The sequence below is a fragment of the Miniopterus natalensis genome, chromosome 3 (assembly GCF_054644295.1).
Source record: "Miniopterus natalensis isolate mMinNat1 chromosome 3, mMinNat1.hap1, whole genome shotgun sequence".
In the NCBI taxonomy this organism is placed as follows: Eukaryota; Metazoa; Chordata; class Mammalia; order Chiroptera; family Miniopteridae; genus Miniopterus; species Miniopterus natalensis.
The window spans coordinates 10773701-10796426 of record NC_142083.1 but is presented as its reverse complement, the minus strand read 5'-3'; the positions used below and the strand labels follow the sequence as shown (position 1 = coordinate 10796426).

At 43.9% G+C, this 22726-nt stretch overlaps 1 protein-coding gene across 2 annotated transcripts in view; it reads right to left on the bottom strand.

Annotated features, from left to right (window-relative positions):
• The window catches only part of ADAMTS12 (ADAM metallopeptidase with thrombospondin type 1 motif 12), a 175861-nt gene that overhangs the window by 48789 nt on the left and 104346 nt on the right, over positions 1-22726 (bottom strand). For both annotated transcript variants that reach the window (XM_016224373.2, XM_087815315.1), the window contains exons 4-13: positions 20202-20398; positions 19446-19529; positions 14885-15009; positions 13830-13979; positions 11907-12050; positions 11249-11393; positions 9588-9680; positions 7991-8136; positions 4730-4899; positions 548-681 (exon numbers count right to left, since the gene is read on the bottom strand). In XM_016224373.2, coding sequence (XP_016079859.2) covers positions 548-681; positions 4730-4899; positions 7991-8136; positions 9588-9680; positions 11249-11393; positions 11907-12050; positions 13830-13979; positions 14885-15009; positions 19446-19529; positions 20202-20398 — 1388 coding nt within the window. The remainder of the gene's footprint in view (positions 1-547; positions 682-4729; positions 4900-7990; positions 8137-9587; positions 9681-11248; positions 11394-11906; positions 12051-13829; positions 13980-14884; positions 15010-19445; positions 19530-20201; positions 20399-22726) is intronic.

The following is a 22726-nucleotide window of genomic DNA, read 5'->3' as shown; positions in this document are numbered from 1 at the left end:
GAGGTGATTAACGGAATCAGTGAGGAAAAGTTAAATAGAAATCAGAAGACCTGGTGTGTAATGGTGTGTAACTCCCTGTCATGCCATCTCTCTTCCTAAAAAGATCACGTCGGTAATCAACGAAATTAAATGTCAAAATGCTTCGTGATAAACACTGTACAAACTATTATTAATTTCAGTTTTTCCTGAAATTTAATAGCTGTTGGCAAGAAACCAATGAATAACTGAATGTGACTGGAATAATCTCGTTGCCTTTTCCTTACAATTCCCACTTTAATTGGATTTTTCTTCAGTGTGACCTTGCTCCATGCGTAAAATAATGTCCTAGAGCATCTCAACAAGTCAAGAAAAGAAGACAGCAGGATGAACACTATTCAGTTCCAAACAGTGTCTCTGATATACACTGAGAAGTCCTGCCTCGCAGACCAAAAATAAAACCCGGGCCACATGCAAATGCCACAAAAGCCAAGGGTTCGAACGCCTCACCTACTGAATTAATAAAAGCATGATTTTGTAGAGTTATAGATTAAGGAAACATACCCAATACCTTACATATGCCATTAATACAGACATTTCTGCTGTTGCCGCCTTCAAAGCAGGGGGTACCGTCAATGACAGCATCCAGCATTTTCTCGGAAAACTGGCCGTCGATGGGTCGGCAGAAGAGCTCACAGGGACGTGCTGAAGTGAAAAGGAGACAAATCCTTGCACGTCAGCTTTCTGGCTCAGCTCCCCTCCCCCGGGATTCTTCTGTACGTATGAATGTGAACCCAGTGCCATTAATCCGCAGATTCCCATCTTCCACCTTCCTATGACACATGCTGAAGAGTAGCTTTTTTTCTTTTCTTATTTTGGTTAAAGAGTTTTACAGCAAATTGGGAAGACTGCTTTAAAAGGCTGTTACAAACGATGAGAACTTTCAATCCAGCATTGAACTGTGCTTGTAAAAATAAGGCACTGTGCATGTGGGGTTAACCTGGAGGTTAAGGTTATCCCTAGGTTAACCTAGAGATCAACCACTGACGCAGGGTTTTAGGCAAGCATGACACCTGCCCGCTGTTTGCAGCAAAGTAAATAGGCCTCCAGGGTAGAGCTGGTTCCCTCCCATGAGACCAGCTCACCACTAACACCCAAACTCCTATCATAACCCCACCCCCACGAAATCCTCCCTTATTCCTAAGCCAAGGGCGTCCTTGGGCAGATTTACAATCACACAGAGACAGGGATGTGCTTTTCTTGCTGCAGCCGAAGCTGAAGCCAACCTGCTTATTGTGATGGTCCGTCCCCCTCACAGCTGCTGAACCTCCTGCCCGCTGGCCTCTGTCTGGGAGTCTGTTTCCTAGGGACCCACCAGCAACAACTCCTCAGAGAGGTTCCCGAAGGACCCTGCTCCACGAGGAGCAGGCTGTGGTCCGACCTCACGTCAGACCCTCCACATTTGCTGGAAACCTCACTGGCATTAAGCATTAATTGGGCTTAAATATTTAGAAGCAAAAATAAAAAATGAGCATCAATGAAGAGTTATTGGGTGTTCTGAGAAATTTAAAAAGATCTAAAAAGAAAGAGTCCAAGAAAGATGACATCAAGATCAGACACTGGTCATTTCCTAATAGAAGATGCAGGATATAAACACATTCTGTTAACATAGCTAATGAAGTCCCTGGGAATCTACGTGTGTGTGTGTGTGTGTGTGTGTGTGTGTGTGAGCTTCTGAGTCAGACAGACCCATGCTGCCATCCCAGCTCCACTATAAAAATCCTGTAACCTTGAGCAAGTTACTGCCCTCCCTAGACTAAGCTTCTTTATCGCTAAAAGATGGGGAGGTGGGGAAGTGAGATCCTGCGCATCCACGTGCTGATATAAGCGCGTCCTCGGACAATGGAGCCGATACATGGCGGCTCTTCTCATTGGTGCCTGCACGGCTGTGATCAGGTGGAGTTGGCATAATTTTTTTGTCAGGAACGCTGGAAGGAAAATGCCTGTATTGGAAAGCAGGCTGACCTAGATTAGTAGTTTTCAAAACTTTAAAGCAGAATTATTCTTTTTTTCAAACAAGACCTTGCCAGTAAGGCAGGTGAAATCAGGATTTTATTAAGCATAGGTTTTATAAGTTCAGGTATACAATGACTAAAAACAAATTAGTGGGATTTATAGACACTATTAAGATGAACAAAAAAATTTGACACTGAGCTTATGGATGGCGTTACAGACTTATGTGGGCTGCAGCATCTAATTTTTTTCTGTGGTTTTTGGTTCCGCACTATTGAAAAATCTTCACTTATACAGACAAATAGTTGTAAATGGCTACAGTTTAGAACAACTCATCTGGCAATCTCAGGATATTTCTCAGTGAAATTGTGTTGATAGGAGACTTTCTTTCTAAGATCTGCAGAAAACCAAATTAATTTGACTGTGTAAGTTAATGCATTGGTGGTTTCTGATACGTTAAAACCTGGCCTAATATTTTTTAGTGTAAGCATTGTTCTTTATTGCACTTTTTAAAATAGTTAAAAAATTTTTTTGCAAAATGAAATGAGAATCAAGCAATTTTTGGAGCCCTGGGATTCCATGAAACTGAGTTTGCAAACTATAAGGTTTGACAGAGTTTCTACGTTTATTCCAAATGTTTAAATCTATGATTCTTCTTCAGTTGTTGGCAGCTTAGCAAATCTACCAAAGATCACATACCAAGACATTTAATTCTCTCCACTGAGTGGGTAGAAAATTCTGCTGTATATTATTTTATTCTCTGGTGACTTTTAAGGGAAGGCTGGGGGGCGGTGTAAAGTACTCGCTGCCGGCACAGAGTAAGTGCTCCATGCATAGGTGTTGATATGAATTACCTCCAGTCAGGGATGCTTACCAACTAAGCAAATGGCAGCTCTGTAAGACAGAGTTTGATGGGGGAAAGAAAGCAGCGTGCTGGTCAAGGTAGGAGTTACTCGTATTAGCAGGTAAGCCACATGCTCAACTAATAGAGCAGAGGCCTATAGGAACACCGGCAGGAGGGAGGGCGGAGGCTCAGAGCCCAGGTGGGCAGCGAGCCTAGCTTGGCCCCACTCTGTGGTTTATTCAGCCTCAGACTAGTTTCAGGTACAAACCAATCACTCCAAAGCGAGTGAAACTTATTACTTTTATGACTCTCATTTCTTTAGTACCTATTCTATACTAGAAAAAAAGTATGCATGTGCTAAATGCTTGTAAAAAAATGAAAAACCAAGATGAACCAAATCTTTTTATTCCAAGTCCAACTACTCAAGTCATCCAAGTTTGGAACACACAAGCCCAACTCTGCACCTGCATCTGCACTGGGCGGGGTGTGTGTGTGTGTGTGTGTGTGTGTGTGTGTGTGTGTGTGTGTGAATCTCCAAACTAAGCACCTGTCACACTCCTGAGGCAGCTGTGCTACTTTAGTTCTGGAAGGCCGCTCACTTAGGGCCATAGGATTATATAGGACTCAAACAGTTTCAACAAAATAGAGAATGTCCAGAATATAGGAAAGGTAGTAAGTAATTTTCATCATTAGTTTTTTTTGGGGGTGGGGAGTCACATGAGTATATACATGAGTTTTACTATATTCAAATGCCCGGCTCAGTAAGCTAAATTGTACCAATAACCAAATGACTCGCTCCTTTAGAGCATGAATGATGCTAAACAATGGGGGGCAAGGAGCAGATGTCACCCATGACAACCAATAGCTATCAGGGTATTTTGGAGACCCAAAGTAGACATAGCACTATAGGGTCTTTCTTTCAAAAGAAATTGTAGCATTTTTATAATAGTTCAAATATATAATTTTCATTCATTGCCCAACATCTCTGAGGCCTCCTGTGTGCTCTTACACTGGAATTTCAGAAACTTAAATTCATGAAAAATTTGGTTATTTTTTTACTTCCTGTCTCAAATCTCTCTCGCTCAGGAAAATCTTTTATGTTTCATTCCTCACTGGGACAACAACGAATAACACAGATATTTTCTGATGTTAATCTGTAGCTAAGAGTTAATGATAGTCTTCATTTTCAGAAGACAATGTGTCACTGGTCCTGATTCAGGGTCAGCACTGCCAAGGCTGCTGTTCCATTCCCCAGCTCAGTTATTTCCCTCTAACGTGCATTCTTCAGATGTTTGCTTTTACTTTCTACCCCTCTTAGACTGCCTTGTACACATAAAATGTTCATTTCTGGCCCAGAACTGGTTCTCATTCCTTTCTGATGAAGTCATTCCTGTCATCTTTCCTTGTCCTGTTCTCTGCCCACCTGGAATGACCGACTCTATTTTCATGCCTTCTTCCAGTAGCAAGACCACTCAGACTTAAGGATCATCACGTACTTCCTTGGAAGCCTTTTTTGAAATTACTCCAAACCCACAATGACCTCCTTTTCTGAATTTCTGCCCAAAATTACAGTCAGTTTTGTCTGCTCATCAACAAGCACTTTCATCAGTGATCAGTGACGGAGTTCCTATGGGCCCCACTTATCACTTAGAGACACCGAGTTGGATAAACTACTCTCTCACCTCCACAGAGCTCAGCACAGAACTTGGACATATTCAGCTTTCAGCATTTCCTTATCAACTTTACTGACCAGTGGTTTTACCTTCTAAAATACAAAACACCTACTGGTACATTTGTCTTTTTGTTGAGCTTTGTGGGGCAGCACAGACCCCTGACATAGGCTTTCTGATGATGGCTGTGGACCTAGTTCTGGAATATTCTGTCACAGCCCCTTACCTGGATTAAACACTGGGAACCAGTTGTAGAAGGCGTTCTTGTAGGGCACTGTGTCAAACTCGCTGCACTGCATCTGCCGAAACGTCGGGGCGTCTGGGCGACAGGGGTGGACGTTGCACAGGCGATAGCGTTTCCTTTCTCCAGTGCAGTACTTCCCCCCAAACTTTGGTCTGCAGACAAACACATACGCTGTCCTGTTAGTCTCCTTAAAGGCCAGCATCTTCTTTTAAAGCTCCCCTGGCACGTAGCCATGCTCACTCCTTCCCAAAGCACATCCCTCTCTACCCTCAAAATTCAGCTTTCAGACAAATTCTTCCAAGTCCATACATTTTCGTTTGTGTTGTTGTCCGTGAACATTCAGTCCCATGTGTACAGGTACTGTTCCGAAAAGCCTGACCCCTCCCCACAGTCAGTCAGTTGCCTGGTCATCAGCTGTGTTTTTATATTGGTTTCCTCCGCTTTATTTTCATAATCACCAAACTTATTCAACCCTTATCTCCATTCCTATCTGCCCCCGTCCATCTTTTTTTCCTAATTCAACCCATTGTACACACTATTATCTGGGTAATTTTTACAATTACCTGAATTATTTTAGTTTCTTGTTTAAAAACCTTTAAGTCCAGCCTCTTGACCTTGGCCTTCAAGGCCCTCACAATCCTGACATAATTTACTTTTACAACTTCACTTCCTACACTCTCCTTCATCTGTACACTGCTCCAGTAATATAAGCTGACATATTTAGTATTTCTCTTTTGTGCTTCTAGATAGATTTTTCCTTCTCTTAAGTCTCTAAAAGTCTACATATGGCCCATGCTCTAAAGACCAAATAAATGTCATCTCAATCATGAATTCTTTCTGGAATCCTGCCAGAAGTAATCTCTTTATCCACTTAAATGACACTTCGTTTTCTACTCTATGTGCTTCCTGCACTTAGCACTCCTGAAGATAATTCTCTGATAAAAGGAGTTTATAGTCACTGACTCCTTGTAGGCAGTAGAAAGAATTCCCCCTGATATTTGAGGTTAGGCTGGTTTTCTACTCGTTATGATAGAGTGGTACTCTATGACTTGGAATCTCTCTAATTCATCTCCATCCAACAAACTTCACTGAGGGCATTTTATGAGCCAAGCCCCACTGGGTTCTCACTAGACAGCTGACCAACATCAAGGATACAGTCTCAAGGTCACTTGGTTACTCACTGACACGAATCTGTGATCTGAATCACAGATCTGAATCTGTGACTCTGTCCACTGGCATTGTTCTCAGAGAACTTAAGCAAACCAGCCACTGAGATCACACATGGTCATTCATTTGAGGAGACTCTATGACAAAATGTGGCCTCTGGGGTGGGAGTTAGGATCACTTTCCCCTGAAGGTCTATTAGAGAATCTCCCTTTAGTTCCTTGACAAAGATGTCCCTTTTTTGATAACCACAGGCCACTACCATTATCCCCAAAAGGCTACAGATTGGTGGTAGCTGACATACAGCACTGACAATGGGTCCCAGAGCTAACCACCTATATTTCCTGATCACCAAAATAAAAATCACTTTTCTGATCACACTGAAATAAACTATAAAATAAAGATTTTCTGTAAAAATGAAGTATAAGAAATTCCTTGTTTTACACTTATGAATTCACAGAAACCTTATATTTAAACAAAAGCAACTTTGATCAAAGGGTAAGTTTTTAAAGCAATTTTGTCAAAATTCCTCAAATGTACACTTACATGTGTGATAAATGATAAAATATCATAATAATTACTATAATAACTACCATCTACTAACAATTTTTGTAGTAGGTATTGTATTAAACTCTTTATAGATAGTAACTTATTAGCCCTTAGAAATTTATTATATATGTGATGTGTGTGTGTGTATATATATGTATACATATAAATACATATACACACATATATACATATAATAATATATTTATCAATAGGCGATGTAGCCCATCAGTAGGTGAGTGAGTAGATAAAAAGGCTGTGGTACATTACATAATAGAATACTATGCGGCTGTAAAACAGAAGGATCTCTTTTTTTATCCTTTGCCACAGCATGGATGGACCTGGAGATTATCATGCTAAGAAAAATAAGCCAGTCAGAGAAAGACAAATATCACATAATCTCACTTATATGTAGAATCTAATGAACAAAATAAACTGACAAAGAAAATAGGTCCAGAGGCATAAATGCATAGAACAGACTGACAGACCTCAGAGGGTGGGGGGTGGGGGGACAGGGAGAGATTAATCAAAGAATATATATGCATATATGTATAGGCCATGGTCACAGACAATAGTGTGGGGAAGGCCTGGGGTGTGGCAGGGGCTGGGTGGAGGGCGGACAAGGGGGGAAAATGGGGGACATATGTAATACTGTCAAGAATAAACAAATAAAAAAAAGGAGATGTAAGGTTTGGAATTGAGATATTGAGGGGACTGTAATAACATTATCATTTGCCTTTTAAAAACTGTGACTCTTTCTCTTCGATGCAGACTAATGTATAAAAATAGGTAAAAGAAGCTTAGTAAGTTTTGCACTTACAGAAGGCATCATATATATACTTTTAAAAAATTATACTTTGGAACTGGTGTACCAGGAAATAATGAAATTGAGAATGTAATAGATACTTGAAAAACAAGGGAATTTAAATTTAATTTATATATAATATTATTATACAAATTTAAAACATGAAAAAATTACACGATTGGATTAAAATATCAAAAGCCACCTGTGAAATAACTTCTTTGGAATCCTTAACAGGCTGATATGGATCTCTAAGGTTTACAAAATCCTTATCTAAAATGTTAAAAATAATAATCCTCAAAAAGGTGCCTAGCTATTTTCTTAGTTACCTAAGGGAAGGAAAACATGTTTTTAAAATTGTACATTCATTATGATTGAAAGACAGCTACAATCTTATCAGCAAAATTGGGTTTGACTAATCTCTCACTGATAGTGTGGTTTATCTGGGAAGATTTAACCGTATCTAGAGGCTTTTACACAGATGCTCTTTTAAAAGAACTTAGCTTATCTTTTCAAGTGATGCAATCAGCTTATTTATCCAAGTTCTAACAAGAATCCAGCGCCAAGCCAAAATGAAACACGGCAGGACCACTTTGTTTTTTTACCCTCTATGAATCTTCAGGGTCCCCACTTAGTGTCCCTCAGGAGGCCTGGGGTCACTGACGTCACACTGGTGAAGACAGGTCTCCCAGAGCTCCCGGAAGGAGGGAAGTATATCTGGCCGCACTCACTCGGGGTTGTTGCAGAGCCTCTCGGCACTCTGGGCTCCGGCCCCGCAGGTCCTGGAGCAGTGGGACCAGGGCGACCAGCGGCCCCAGCCTCCGGGGATGCTCTCTGGCTTCTTCCCCACCGTGATACACTTGCCAGCCATACACCACTGGAAAGAGAAGAGCGGGAGACGCATATGTCAGGAAGGTTCCCATGGCAGGCTGGGCCGAGAACACTAGAAGTCTAACCCCAACTCTCCTAGTAGGCTTCCTGCAGTCACACATCACATGGGCAACCAAGAAGAGCTCATTAAGGAATTTCCTCCAAGAGTCTTGGATCTTAGAATCAGAGAATTTCAGGAATTTAGGGAACTTTATGGTGCCTAGTTGCATCCAAAGCAGGAGTGTTACTCAAAGTGTGGTTGGCAGACTGCATGCCAGAATGTACAGCAACACATCTCTTCCTACATGGAGAACGTTTTGCTCTGAAGAGCATGTCAGCTCAGTATGCTCGGTGACATAGTTGTTTAGTGACACCATTGATTTACTTTCTGGTGCAAGCTCCTTATCTTCCTGTAGACAGTAACAAACATTTTCCAGACTGGTACTGTGACAACACTCCTTCAAAGCCTCTATGGGTAATTAATGTCAGCAACAGATAACTTAAACCTCCTAGAAAAAGTCCATTCATTGCCAAAAAAACACTACATGTTAAGAATTTGAAGTTCTTTTTAGTACCAAGAAAAAAATTCTCCTTTTTTGCAACTCTACCCAATGTTTTTAGTTCTGGCCTTCCAAGTGATTCTGAAAAAAATCCTCTCTCTCCCTCTTCAGGGAAATACTTCAACAACTATCAGTTTAGCAGGGAGAACACAGGAAAAGGAAAACAAAAGAAAATACAGCATGGTTGTTAGAAACGGCCACATTACCTGGACAATTTGGGCATGTCTTACCTGTTGCCCACCTTGTCGTCATGATTTCTGATCACTGTGTATTTTGACCAGGTTCTAAAATGTCAGTGATGGGTCCGGCCATCCTCAAGCTGCATAAAAATTCCCACTAAACGCCTAAATTCTAGGCCCACATCAAACCCGATTGGCTTTGTGGAGCAACAAGTAGTACCCGGTTCTCGGGAAGACTAGAGCATATCTAACATCTCTGAGCTCTTGGGTGTCTGGCTTTCCTGCTTTATAGAGTGGACAGATCTTCAAGAAATGCAGTTAGGTCAGAGGATGAGAAAGAAGATCATAAGTGGCCCAAATCCATCATCTTTGGAAAGAAGCACCATTGGCTTGTCCTTCCCAATCTTCAACATGAAGGGAAAATAAACTCAAAATAAGCTCAGCAGATGTTTACTAACCACAAACTCCATGGAAGTTCATCAGGAAAAGATGGAACAGGTGTTTTGCAAGTGAGGTGTGGAGTTGGGCCTCAACCCTCTCTCCTTGCTCCCAGGAAGGCTCAAAGGTGTAGTGGCAGTGAATCCTTTCCTCTGGCTAGTCCGGCTCTAGGATCTCCATTCATCCAGAGACAGCTGCTCTCCAGGACCTTCTCCCCAGCTCTCCCCAAGGACTCAGTGTCCACCTCCCTCCCACCTTCCTGCCTCAGCCGGACACATCACCTTCTTCTCGCCACATCGTGTCCCATCCGCAGCAGCATCCAGCTTAGAGCGACAAAAGCCTTTCACCAAGCACCACAGTGTCTGGCAAACATTCTGGAAAGCAAATGTGAGATCACAACCTTTTATATTTTCAAAACCTGCACAAAAGCATCTCTATGGTGATGGTAAAATACACACACTGACCCACATACCCACAAAAAGTGCTGCTGTTCTTAGTGAACAAGAGTCATGGAAACTGGTCATTCGAGCACTCTCAGCTCAGACTTAATCTGGACTTTGTCGTGATTCATAAACAGCGGTGTGGAGACCATTCTGGGCAATAAGAAAGTGGGAGATAAAACACATTTCCTGAAAGTTGAAACTGTAATCTCTAGATGTGTGTGGCACAATATCATTGCCCTTAGGCAGGGTAACTGGTGATAGTAGCCATCAAGGGCCAATCCAAAAACTGTGGACAGAAGTTTACAGAGAGCTGGGGTGGTTGGAAGCTGAGCCTGCTCACTGAAGGAAATGGAAACTATTCCACCCAGAAAGCCTCAGCTTACTTACTTATTACTGAAAGTATCCAGCTTGTTTTATCTGGTGGCCTCTAGGAAAGGAGACCAATCAGGGGGCCACTGCAGTCTTCTAGGAACAGGTAGAGTTTAGAGATATTTAGGAGGCAGAATTGGTGCAATGTGTAACCAGTTAGAAGTGAGGGGTGAGGGATTTTTGCACCAACATTATCATTTCTGTTGTTTTGCTTGTTCTGTCTAAGCATTTATTTACTTCCTCCTCAAACTCTTCTCTTTGTCTCCTTTGGTCTTTATCTCACTGTATTGAAATTTTTCCACCTGCCTCCTCTACTGGGGTCCCACAAGGGCAGAGGCTCTGTCATATTAATTTTAGAGCACTCGTCTTTTCCCTCTCACTCAGTACACGGCACAGAATCTGCAGTGGGTTCAATGAGAGTTGCTTCTCCTTGTCTACGTGTTGACAATAATACTTCTGCACTAAAGGGCATCAGCTCAGAGGACAGTCAAGATCTGGCTCACAAAGAAGTGTAAGGACTTCAGACTTTATCCTGTGGTCAGTGAGGACCTTAAGATCTGAGAAGAGCCATGGTTAGATTTGTGTGTTTTTGACATAGCCTGAGAAATGGGGGGCAGGGAATGGGTAGGAGGTAATTACAGTAGCAGGGAAAGAAAATGAGAGACTGGATCAAGCCAGTGGCAGCGGGAATGAGAAAGACAGGACTGAGCTACAGACCCTTTAGGAGCTACCATTTGGATGTTGAACATAAAGAAGAATAAACTAGGGATGAATCCTATTCCTACCTTGGGATCTGGTGGGAAATTCAGGAGAGAGAGCAATGTTAGGGATTAAGTTGTTTGCTATGGAGTCTGTAGGTGTGAATAACTGTGATTCTTGAAAAATCGCTGTAGAATTTTCTTCGGCACCACCCAGGTGCAAAGCATTGCTGGCTCCATAGAACACCAAGGAGGTAGAGTCAAGGAGTATAAGCAAACCCCAACACCAGCCCTTCTGCCTTACAGACACCTGGCCATAAAGAGAGAGTTTCCATTCCTGTGTCCGGATCTTGGGATTTCCGAATATTTCCCTGGCCCTTCTTTCAGCGTGCTGGAGATCTTGGGCCCTGTACCTGCCCACCCAACACTTACTTCCACTTCCTGGCAGAAGGTAGCATTGGGGCCATATTGCAGCTGGCATTGGTGGTGAACGTCATAGATCACTCCAGGGGCAATGACTTTGGACTTCAAGCCTTTCTTTTGGGGCATGTCATCAAGACAGAACCCCCAGCCTCGGCTGAAAAGAAGTTAATAGAAATGAGAGCAGATGCTTATGACTTCCTTCATTTTCAGTCTTTCATTTGGCAGAAGCTCCAGCCCCGCTAGTTTAGTCTTTGTCTCCAAATAGTCTTTCTCTCTACAAGGCAGAGAACCCTCCGGGCCCATGGTAGGAGACATTAAAAGGAAACCAAAAACCACACCCCGTTCCATTCGTTCAGATGTGATTTAGGAAATACAAGTAGTGGTAAAATTAGAGGATCATCATCTTATCTCCAGTGGGGTTTGGGTGACCACTTCTGACATATCCTGGTTGTTCCTGCCAGTCCCCAAGGACTTAAGGCACACTCAGCTCATAAAGAGCCACCTTGGACAGAAGCCAGCAGGGGACACGGTATTCACCTGGCTGTGGCTGGAGAGCAGAACCCAACGTGGAAGTGAAATCCACACCTTCATATGTCACCTTGATACAATGACCTGTCAGAGGAATTGAGACCCAAGTGGGGCTGTTCTGAGACACACTGTCACTTACTCCAGGAAGCGGGTAATATACTCCTTGCTGCACTTGGACCACGTCAGTGGGGTGGGATTGTACTGGAGCTGGCGTGACATGATGTAGGGGTCCCTGCCCACGGGCTCACAGTCATTTTCTTTCCCGTCGTGCTGGATACCGAAGCTGCAGGGAGGCACAAGGTCCAAGGCCATCAAGGACACAGGCATGAAACAGGGCAAAGCCAGGGTTTCTCCACGGTGCAAATACCCATGGAGGGCTACTTTTGTACAGAAGGCTTCTGCTTACTTGAGTGGGACTTGGAAGTTGGAGGGGGATAGCTAATGTTCAACTAAAAAGCACAGGGAGCATTTTAGGCAAGCTTTGCCTCAAATATGCACCCGTGAGAGCCACGTGGCTAATTCAAAAACTTCTGTTTGGTAGAAAGTGTAGAGCTGCCAGTGGCTTTCTATGAGTCTAGAGTCAGGAGGGCAACTGCTGCCTCAAGCTGTGTTCTTTCTCCTGCTGCAGTAACCACAGCACAAAAGAACAAAACCTTCCTCCTCCCTTTTCATCATAACTGAAGGGACAGTATGAAAGGAGAAGCCTGAGGGAGGCCTCATCCAAGGCCAGAGCTTTGAGGGGATGGGTTTCTTTCTCTACTGCACAAGGGTCCTCAGCATCACACATGTCGGGTCGGGGAGGCCTCGGTTCAGGGTTAGGAGCAGGCTTTCTGAAGACAGAGTCTGGATTGGAACCCTGCCCCTGCCACTTCATGATCCGTGCTACTGAAAGTTGCTCAGCTTCATTTGCCTCTCCTGGAAAGTGGAGTAGACATCACGGTGGATGAGATTTGAACGGAATAGACTGAAAACCACTTAGCCAGGTGCCTGACATATAAGGGCTCCGTAAATGAAAGAAAATTTCATTGCTGTTTTATCATTGTCTAGCTTATTTTCCTTCTCTAGATGAGGAAGCTTAGTGTCTGAGATCTGTCAAAAGTCACAGAGCTTCCTGGGGGCAAAGCTAAGCTAAGACCTTCCCTCCATGGGGACCTCTGATACCTGGAGAATCCAGAATTTTCTTTATTCCTTCACGCAAACATTCTGGAACCTGCTTTGAATGAATTCATCTAATCAAAGTTACACATTTTTGTGACAACTTGGACCTCCTATTAACTGGTGTTTGTTTGATGGTCTTTCCAAGTTTATAGCAGTTTTCAATTTCTTATTTATTCAATATTCTCCTTTACACATAGAAGCTAAATGAGACTAACACTAGTATCTACTTCATAAAGCCACTGAGATGATTCGGTGACACAATGCAAAGTGGCGGGCATAATGGAAGAGCACAGAATGTTAACAGTTTGTGACTTTTTAATGATATTAATATAATTATTATTTCACAAGAACTAAACAGGAGTTACTACTGAATTAATCAACTGAGTTAAAGCTTATTCCCTTGCTTCTGCTCATCTTATTTTATTTTAATTTTTTTTATTGATTTCAGAGACAGAAGAAGGGAGAGGGAGAGAGAGATAGAAACATCAATGATGAGAGTCATTGACAGGCTGCCTCCTGCACGCCCCCTACTGGGGATCGAGCCCGCAACCCGGGCACATGTCCCCGCCAGGAATCGAACCGAGATCTCCAGGATCAAAGGCCAATGCTCAACCGCTGAGTGACGCCGGCCGGGCTGCTCACCTTCTAGTTCAGATAACTGCAGGGGCCCCTCTGACTCTGTGATGTAGGTGGTACAAGTGGTCAGGACAGAGGAGGCACTGGGATCTTTAAAGGTGATTATGTCTACATTACAGGTGAGAAAGCAGAGATTTAGGAGGCTGAGGTTCAAGCCACAGAGCAACCCGGCTGCCTGTGTCCCATTTGAGGCGCTTTCCGTTCCTTCTACTATCCGATACTGACACACGAACATGGCAAAGAGATCTCAGTTTCTTCGGCCCTTTACCTGTGTCCAAGCTCATGGGCAATGGTAAACGCCAAAGGGAGGCCCGAGTCTTCATTGATGTTACAACTCCGGTGAGGCTGGCACATTCCCGACAGGTGGGACAGACCCAGGGTCTCACAGGGGCGATTGACACCCGCACAGATGTCTTTTCTGAAAGCAGAGAACAGAGATGCATGAAACATGCAGAGTGCCAAAAAAATACCCACAAAACCCTCCTGGAAAAAGCTGGGTATTAATTCACATTCAATATGGTCTGTAAAGCATCATTAATTTAAAATAATTTTTTAAAATGTCCATATGAATACAGGGAGCAATTTTGAATTTCTTAAGATTATTCTGATTTCACCTCTTGATAACTGAATCTAATTAACATCTAAGGAATGTGAGAATTATGGTAGATGTTTTATTTTTAGCTGCTTTTGCTCTTGATCTCAGGAAGACAAATTATATTTTTGCTCAAAAAGAGAAGGATTTGGTTGAAAATTGGTTAATTTGAACTTTTAAACCAGAAAGGGAGACAACAAGCAGTCACTGAGGTTTTTCAAATGTGAAATAATTTTTTTGTTTTTTCTGAGGTCTGTGCTCAAAACTCGTATGAGAACCTTTTCTCACTCATGAAAAAGACAATTGGTCTGATAAACCCATCCAGAGATCAAATCAATTTTCTCTCCAGCTCGGCTACCTTAATAATACTGCATATGAGAGGGGATGAACATGCAACTAAGGATCTGCAAACAAGCTTCCTGATTATTTACAAAGCCACAGAGAGGAGCCAGTTTTAAAGAGGAAATCATCACTGGGCTAGGAAAGAGGCCAGCATTTCGCCAGCAGACACGGTTTATTAACAGAGACTTTGTCACATTTAGCAAGTTTGCTAACTGCCCCCTCACTGGTATGGGAGTCAGGAGTTGTTTAAGGTCATAGAAGCTACCTTTAAAAATGACCAAGAGCAGCAAAGAGTAGGAGAATTTCATGCGTTTGAATACCTGGCACCCCTCCCACCTGCCAGCCCTCCCTGCCTTGCAGCCCCTGGATCCCCGTGGTCTCTGGGGTACCTGGTGAGAAGGACGGCCACGTCATGATGGGCAGGGTTGAGGTCACTCTTGGGATTGATGCTTTTCTGCCACTTACAGAAGCTGGACAGTGTCTTCTCTGCATGGTGAACTATTTTCAATCCTTGCTGGAGAAAGAAGAGGAACGGATTGGAATGGGTGAGTTCACTGTGGTTGGGGCCCATCATGTTAGTCCCCAAAAGCAGCCAAGTGAGATGAGCTCTAGGTGGGTGCCGCAGAGATCTGGCAGAATTTGGCAGAAGCCAAGTGACTTCTCTGGGCTACCCCCCTACTCTAAACACTATGACTCTCATGACTTCCACTAAAAGAACATGGAGGGGAGAACTGTAGGACAGAATGATCACTGGCACAAGTAACCAAAACTATATTAGCAAAGACCAGCAGCTGTTTGAAGTTCTATTTCCAGTGACTCTCTGCCGAAGTCAATACAATTCCTAAGAGGCATTCTTATTTCCAATGCAAAATGAATAGATTTGCAGCAAAAAGCTTCTTCCTTTCAGTTGCCTGTTAGATATACTCCCAGGTCCTGCCACCCATGCTAATTAAGCACCACAGGCCGCCTTCCTTTCATGAAAACACAGAAAGATGGCTCGTCACTCATGAAAACTCACCAAACTGATTAGTATAATGAATTTAAATAGAAGAAACAGGCTTTATTATTTAAAAATCCTCATCGTGACACCAGCCAGCAAAATGATGTACCATGGAGAATGAGGAGGAGTTCTGGGGAACCGGCTGGGCACAAGTAGTCAAGCTGTAGTTAGAACAGCAACCCTACCGGGGTGAATGACCCACACCCACCATAAAGCACTGGCCAGGTGGCATGCAGCAGGAATGTAAGGGGAAAGGGAGGAAGGGAAAGAAAGAAAAGAAAAGAAAAGAGAAGACAAGGAAATTAAAGGGAGGGAGGGAGGAAAAGAGAAAAGGAAGGAAGGGAACATTTCTTAATCATTTACTAGGTACACCAGCGATTTTCACTTATATTTTCTCATTTAATTGCATCTTCTCAGCATCATTTGTAAAGAAAGAAAGCATTGCTAGGTTCATTATATAATAAGAGGGAATTAAACCTCAGAGAAGTAAAGAACTAGTGAAGGTCACTCAGGTCAGATATAGGGGCTCTTAGGCGAAGCTGTGGTTCTAACGAGTGACCGGCCGGCCTCACTACAATACGTTGGCTGGACTCATGATTTTGGAAGACCCTACATACAAACCATGTGTGTCTGTTTAAGGAACAGTGAATATTAATATACTAGATACACATAATTTAGATGGATCTCAAGGGAGTTATGCTGAATGAAAAAATTTAATCTCAAGAGGTTGCATACTATACTGTTCCATTTTATGACATTCTTGAAATGACAAAATTACAGAGATGGAAAAGAGATTAGTGCTTTCCCAGGGTCAGGTTGGTAGGCAGAAGGGAGATATAAGATGCTAGCATCCACTCCCCCTTGTTCCTGAGCCAAATTCAGCGTCAGCAAGGACATATCATCATCATGAGAAAACAATCATTTTCCAGATGTTGCAGCATAAACTCTGCTTCTAGTTTTCCCAGCATTAGGAAGAACCCATTTCCCTGACGGACCTTAGGAACTATGCCTCCAATCCTGTCATTTAAATGATGAGAAAATCCAGGCCAGAGAGGGGCAGTACCTTCACCTAGTCACACAGCAGGTTTTGGCAGAGCAGGGCTTAGAGGCCAGGTTTCCAGCTACGAGTCTAGGACTAGTGGTTTCCAAACTATTGAAGACTTCTTTAAATTATTTTTGCTTTGAGTAACTGAAAAGCTTTAGCAATTTGCCAACGAGGAGACAAACACAGGCAGAGACCCTCTACTTCTGAGATCTCCAACTCTCCAACCTCCTTACTCTCTGATTACTTCTCAGGACCCTCTTCTGCCCTTCTGTTGGCTCCTTGCTTAGTTCATTCTCAGTCACAGTCCTATTTTAGTAAATCACCTATATGCTGTTGACTCTCAAATCCATCTCTCACTCCAAATCTCCCCTAGAGTTCAAATTCCTGTATCCAAATCTCTTGATGGACGCCTCCTTCTGGATGGCACCCCAGGTAGCCCCATCTCAGCATCCCTGAAATCTTCCCCCAATTGTTAACCTGTTCTTCTTGTATCCTCTGGCTTAGTTACAGGAACTACCATCAACCCAACTGCCCAGTCTAAAAACACCAGTGTCCACCTATTGGCCTCTTCTTCCCTCATATCCTGCCTCCCAATCCATCATGGGCTGCTCATTTTACCTCCTCTCCATCTTTACTCCCCACTGCCCTAGCTCAACCCTCATCATTTTATGCTTGGATTTACGCTTGTAGCATCTCTTAACTGTTCTCCTTCTTTCTTCTTTGTTTTCTTTTTTATCCCAACCCCCTTGCTGTTGCCAGGTCAACGTAGTCAAAACCAAAGTCCACCTATATCATGACCCGGGGTTCAAGACCCTTCAAAGTCTAGCCTCCAGGAAGCTCTCCCTTCTTTTGTAACCTCACAGTTTATACTTTAGCAACATTCAAACTGCTTATATTATTATTGCCCCTAGCACCACATTCCCATTCACCATGCTAGTTTTTACCTTGCTTTCCTTGAGCTGCTCCCTCCACCTAGAATGTCTTTCTCTTCTCTCTTCTCCCCTTTAACCTATTCAGCATCCATGATTTCTCCTATTGCTTTTGTTGGCTCCTCTTACAAACAAAGCAACTGCACAAATAGCTGGGTAGTTGATCACTTGCAGCTGGGTAACCTGCCCGTGTAGAATTTTCCTCTACAATATGGGGCATTCGACGCAAGCTCAGTGACATGGTCTCAAGGATGCCTTACTGCTTTTCTACTAAGTGTCATGACCCTTCCAGGAGGTTTTAATTGTGCACATTTTTTTTTCAATCTCCTCAGCCTCTAAATCTCTAAATCTCCTAAGAGGTTAAGTCCAAGGAACACTTACTCATTTAGTTTCTTGAATGCACTTGGTCGCAGGCGCCCTGGGAAGAGTAATTAGCTGTGCCTCACTACCGCGCAGCCCTAAGCATGTGCAAGATGTAGAAACACGTCAGAGGATTATGCTGGCTCTCAGTGAACATGCAGAGACTTGCGACAAACAGTTTCCATAAAGCAACCTCATAATTATTTGAGCTTGTCCAAACAAACCCCCATCCACACTAATTTCCCCCCATTTCCTTTTAAACAAAAATAGATTTCCCTTTTTGTTCTCGCATCATTGTTTTTCTCACCTCATTTTCTCAAGTGAGTCCAATTCACTGCCCACTTCCCTTTCCTATTCATTGGGGTAGGTGACCTTACAGGGCAAGGAGATGACCCAGAGGAAATCAACAACAGCTCACGGGAACAGGCCCAAATGGGAGATAGAAAATGATTTTGCAAGTATATGGCTTTTATTATAAATTGTTCTGCTCCTTTTAAGCTCTCTCTATAATGAAAAAAATCTTGTATTTATTTCTTTGAGAAGTCCTGATGGCAGCTTTTGATTCAGTACATAATCTGAACATGCTCCTAGCCAGAATTAGGTTCCTGGGAGAGAGACAATGGGCAGAGAAAAGAAAAGCAGTAAAAAGTTTAATCTGAAAACTTCCCATGTGCTTAAGAAATAACTCATTAGACTATCAGAGGAAAAGATACTTGATTTTAAAAAAATAACAAGTCTACAAATTCTTTGCTAATATTGTTGGTATTTATCCTGAAATACAGGCTATTACAGACCCACACACTACCCTGGGGCTGGGGAAATAGCCTGGATTTCTAAGGTCTGCAGGCTTTTTAACTCCAGAGACTCACAAAAGTGGACCCAACACTAAATCACTTTGAGAACAAGAGGGATATTCTCTATGATAACATTCATTTCCTTCCTGCCTGTCAGCCCTACTGCTGCTCCTTCAAGCCAGCTTGACAGCCTTGGGTCACAGCCCTGGATGGCACAGTGACATGGGGCCCACCTGGCTTTAGATCCCAGTTCACTCGCCCCCGTCCCAGTACTGTCTCTATACTGTTCTTAAAAGAAGCCTCCAGCCTCTTATGACCCTACCTTACCCTTTCGCCCTTGGCACAGTTTCCCCATCTGTGAACTAAGCTAATAATAGTAACGAGTTTACAGGGTTGTTGGGGGACCTAAACGATGGGGATGCTGATGATAAGAATAATAAAAATGATACTAACAAGTGCCATTTATCGAGTGATTTCTGCAAGCCGGATACCGTGCTGTGACATGGATTAACACGTTTCATTCTCACCGCAGTGACCAGAAGTAGGGCTATCACCCCCATTCTATAAAGCGAAGACGCGGGGGCACAGAGGAGTCCAGCACCCACCTGTCCCAAGTTCAGTGAGTGAGAGCGGGAAGCAAGGCAAAGGGCGACCCAAGGAAGGGCCAGAAAGAGCTGAAACCTCTGCAGGACAAGCTAAGAAACCTGGCCTTTCTGGTACCTTTCTGGTACCCTCTTTCTTGTCCATTAAGAACTTTCCTGAAGAAAGGAGGCGGGGAGTAGGAAGTGTAGGTGAGAGGAGTGGAGGGAAACTGCCCCTCACCTCTTCCTCTTCAAGCAGGACGAGCCGAACCACGACGATGTGGATTGCGTTGCCGATGCTCGGGTTATGGAACAGGCCAGTGACCTAGAGTCAGAAGCAGACACCATCAGCCCACAGCAGTTGACAACAGACAAATGCCAGGGTGCGGGGAACAGCACTGGGGTGTACTCAACGCAAATCTAATCTCCTAGGTCAAGAAGTTTTGCTGGAATGCAAAGGAGGGTGAGGGAGGCGCCCAGCCCAACCCACATTGATACTTAAAGGCCTTTCCAAGGTTACCCATCAGCTGGCTGTGCGCTCGGGGGGTTGGCACCTTTCTTCTCTTTGGCCCTGGCCCTGGCCCAGGGTCTTCCTCTCTTATTACCAGTGACCCAGGCAAACATCTTTCCCATCTCCACAGGACTACGCTCTCTGGGGAGGCGGAAAACATCAACAATACGAGGGGGAAGCTTGAAGTTCGGGATCACTCACTCTGCTCCGATTCTAGCTCTGCCCACCTCGAGGGAATCACGTCCCAGTCTTTGTGCCTCCGTTTAGTCATTTGGGCACTGATGTAAGTCCTTTCATACGGAAAGGACTGAGTCGCTTGGTAAACATCTAGCAGAAAATGTGACTGATAAGTTATACATTTTCCCAGGACACGCACTTTGAAGGGAAAGCCTGATACGTCCTGAATTTCCATCCGTCACCTGGTCAGCGAACAGGCTCCCGATGACATGTTCACTAGCTGGCCGTGCCCCCCGGAGTCTGACTTACCATGTTCATGATGGTGAGGATATAGGACTCCACGTTGTCGTTCCCATGATACTGCACCATCTTGGTGTCGGCCACCACCAGCGTCTCCACCCACCTCTCCTTGCTGATGGAGCGCCGGGACAGCCTCCTGCTGGGCCAGGCGCCCCGCTCCCACTTCTCCCGCTGCAGCTCCAGCCTCTGGGAGGCGCCAGGGCCGTCTGCGCAGTAAACAGAGGGCGGTCGGTTCGTTCCGTATCTCTCTCAAGTGTGAATCAGTTATGTTAGTAAAGATGCAAGGCCGTGCATTGAATTTGTGATCGATAACGTGCGACCGCAATGCCCTTGTATACATCACTGAAATGGAGGAAGGGGCCAATTTAAGTGAGTATGGCCAAGATAGCCGACATCTGAATCTTACAGGGAGGTTGAAAAGCGCTTCTTTGAAATAACCGTTACCTGTTTCATTAAAAGGTTTCCTCACTATTAAGCTCCTCATCAAGACTGGGAGCTTCGTCTTTCTCTCCCTCCTCTAAATTATTCAGTACCTACTGTGTGCAAGGCAGTGTACTCGGCTTTAAAATGCCCAGTTGATATCCTCACGAATGTCTGAGGTACACATCGCTGTCTCCATTTTACAGGTGGCGAAACTGATGTTCAAAGTGGCTGGTTACAAAAAGTCAGGGTAAGAGCTAGGATTTTCTATGCCCTTAAAATCGTGCATTTTCATATACGCCACACTGTCTCCCATGGAGTAAACTCGCATAAAGCTGGAGAACAGGTAAGCTGGAAAAGCTGCATGTGGTTCAGGGCATCCTACTTCAAAAGGCATAGAGAGCTGGAAAAGATCTAGTGGAGGTCAGGGAAATTTCCAGGGTGGCTAACAGGCTTTAGTATGAACAAGATTTAATAAATGAGGATCGTCGTTTAGAAAGCAAAACCTAGGAGAAGCTATAGAATCATGAAGGAAACGAATCATTCTCAAAATCCCAGGATACTATAACCAGGCAGCACCTCCTTGAAAGCTGAAAGGTCTGTTTAACACCAAAGGGAATGAAGTGCTGCTTGAACCGTCAGGAAGCTTACTTAGCTCAAGTGGTGGTCAGGTCTAGGAGGTTTCAGTGAGCTCGCAGGGCTTAGGACAGTGCTTTTTACACAACAATAGCCATCCGGTGTAAATGAATCAAAATTATACCTATGTTTTTTGTCAGCTCGGCAAAAAATATATTTTTTGGCATGCCGCAGAATTCTAGTAATTAGTTTATGTATGCCATGAGATGAAAAAAAGTTGAAAATTGCTGGCTTAGGAAGTTGACGAAAGAGAAATTTACCAGGAGAGTAAATAAGGAAAGAAGCCTGGGCTGATGGGGAAGCAGAATCTCAGTCCTTGGAGATTCCTATCAGCCACACACCTTGTAGACCCCACGCCTCACCTCCGCGCCCCCGTAGGCACCCTGGACCCCTGGCAGGGGCAGAGCCTGGGAGCAGGGTAGCAAACCTCACATCTCCTCCTAATCTCTAGTGATGGCCACCCAGCCTCAGCTTGAATACTTCCTGTGGTGGGGCACTCACCACCTCATGGGCATCTTGTTCTATTTGGCAGTTCCCTCCTGCACTGGGCTGAAACCCCTCCACTGTCATTTTCACTCATTAGTCTGTTCCTGCTCTTTGAAGCTGTCTAAATCCAGGCCCCTCCTGCAGACGACTGAAACCACGTCCTGCCCTCTCCCACAGCGCTCTTTGGGTTGTTGAGTTAATTACACTAATTTACTGCATAACCATTCCTGGTTCCTCAATTTCACTGTCCATGTGAAATAGCACACACTGAGTAAAAGTTACAAAAAAATGAGACATAATCATAGGTCTAAGTCAATTCAAATCCTATTATTGTGAATTTTACTTGAAAATAATAAAGCCATATTTTGATAGAAGACTTTTGAAAAATAATCTAGGATTGTGTAAGCATTGGAGGAAAGTTCTGCAAAGGCTTATAAATAGGGAGATGGTTAACCCTTCATCTGCGGAAGATCAGCTTTCTATTCTCCTTCTCACTTACCTTGCATGGCTGAGTATGATTTCCCTAAGAAATGTCCAGAAATTTTATTGCTGGTTTCTAATTCTGCACCCCGTAGGTGTCCCCCAGTCTCTCACCCTCTCATCCATCTTTGAAGATCATGGGAACGTTTTCAAACAACAATCCGTTTCCAAATCTTTCCATGCAAGCCAGGGAGCAAGCCACACCTGAGCCCACATGGGGCCTGTGTTTCTGGAGGGGTTGTTAGCAGACTGGGCCAAGTGCAGGAATCCTATCAACTCGGGTTAGGCATGATAGTCTTCTCTCAATCCCCTTCTGTCCTTGCCCTGTGGAGGCGGATCTCCTCCAAATTTCAAGGATGCTCACAGCTCTCCAGAGCTTATGTACTTGGGTGACCAGCAGATTAGCTTCTTCACGAGAGTACCCTCACAAGGCCCACGGTAAACAGGCCTGCTCCTCTTACTCAGCCCTACAGGCTGGGCCAGCCCCCCAGTGCAGGAGCTGATGGATGTTT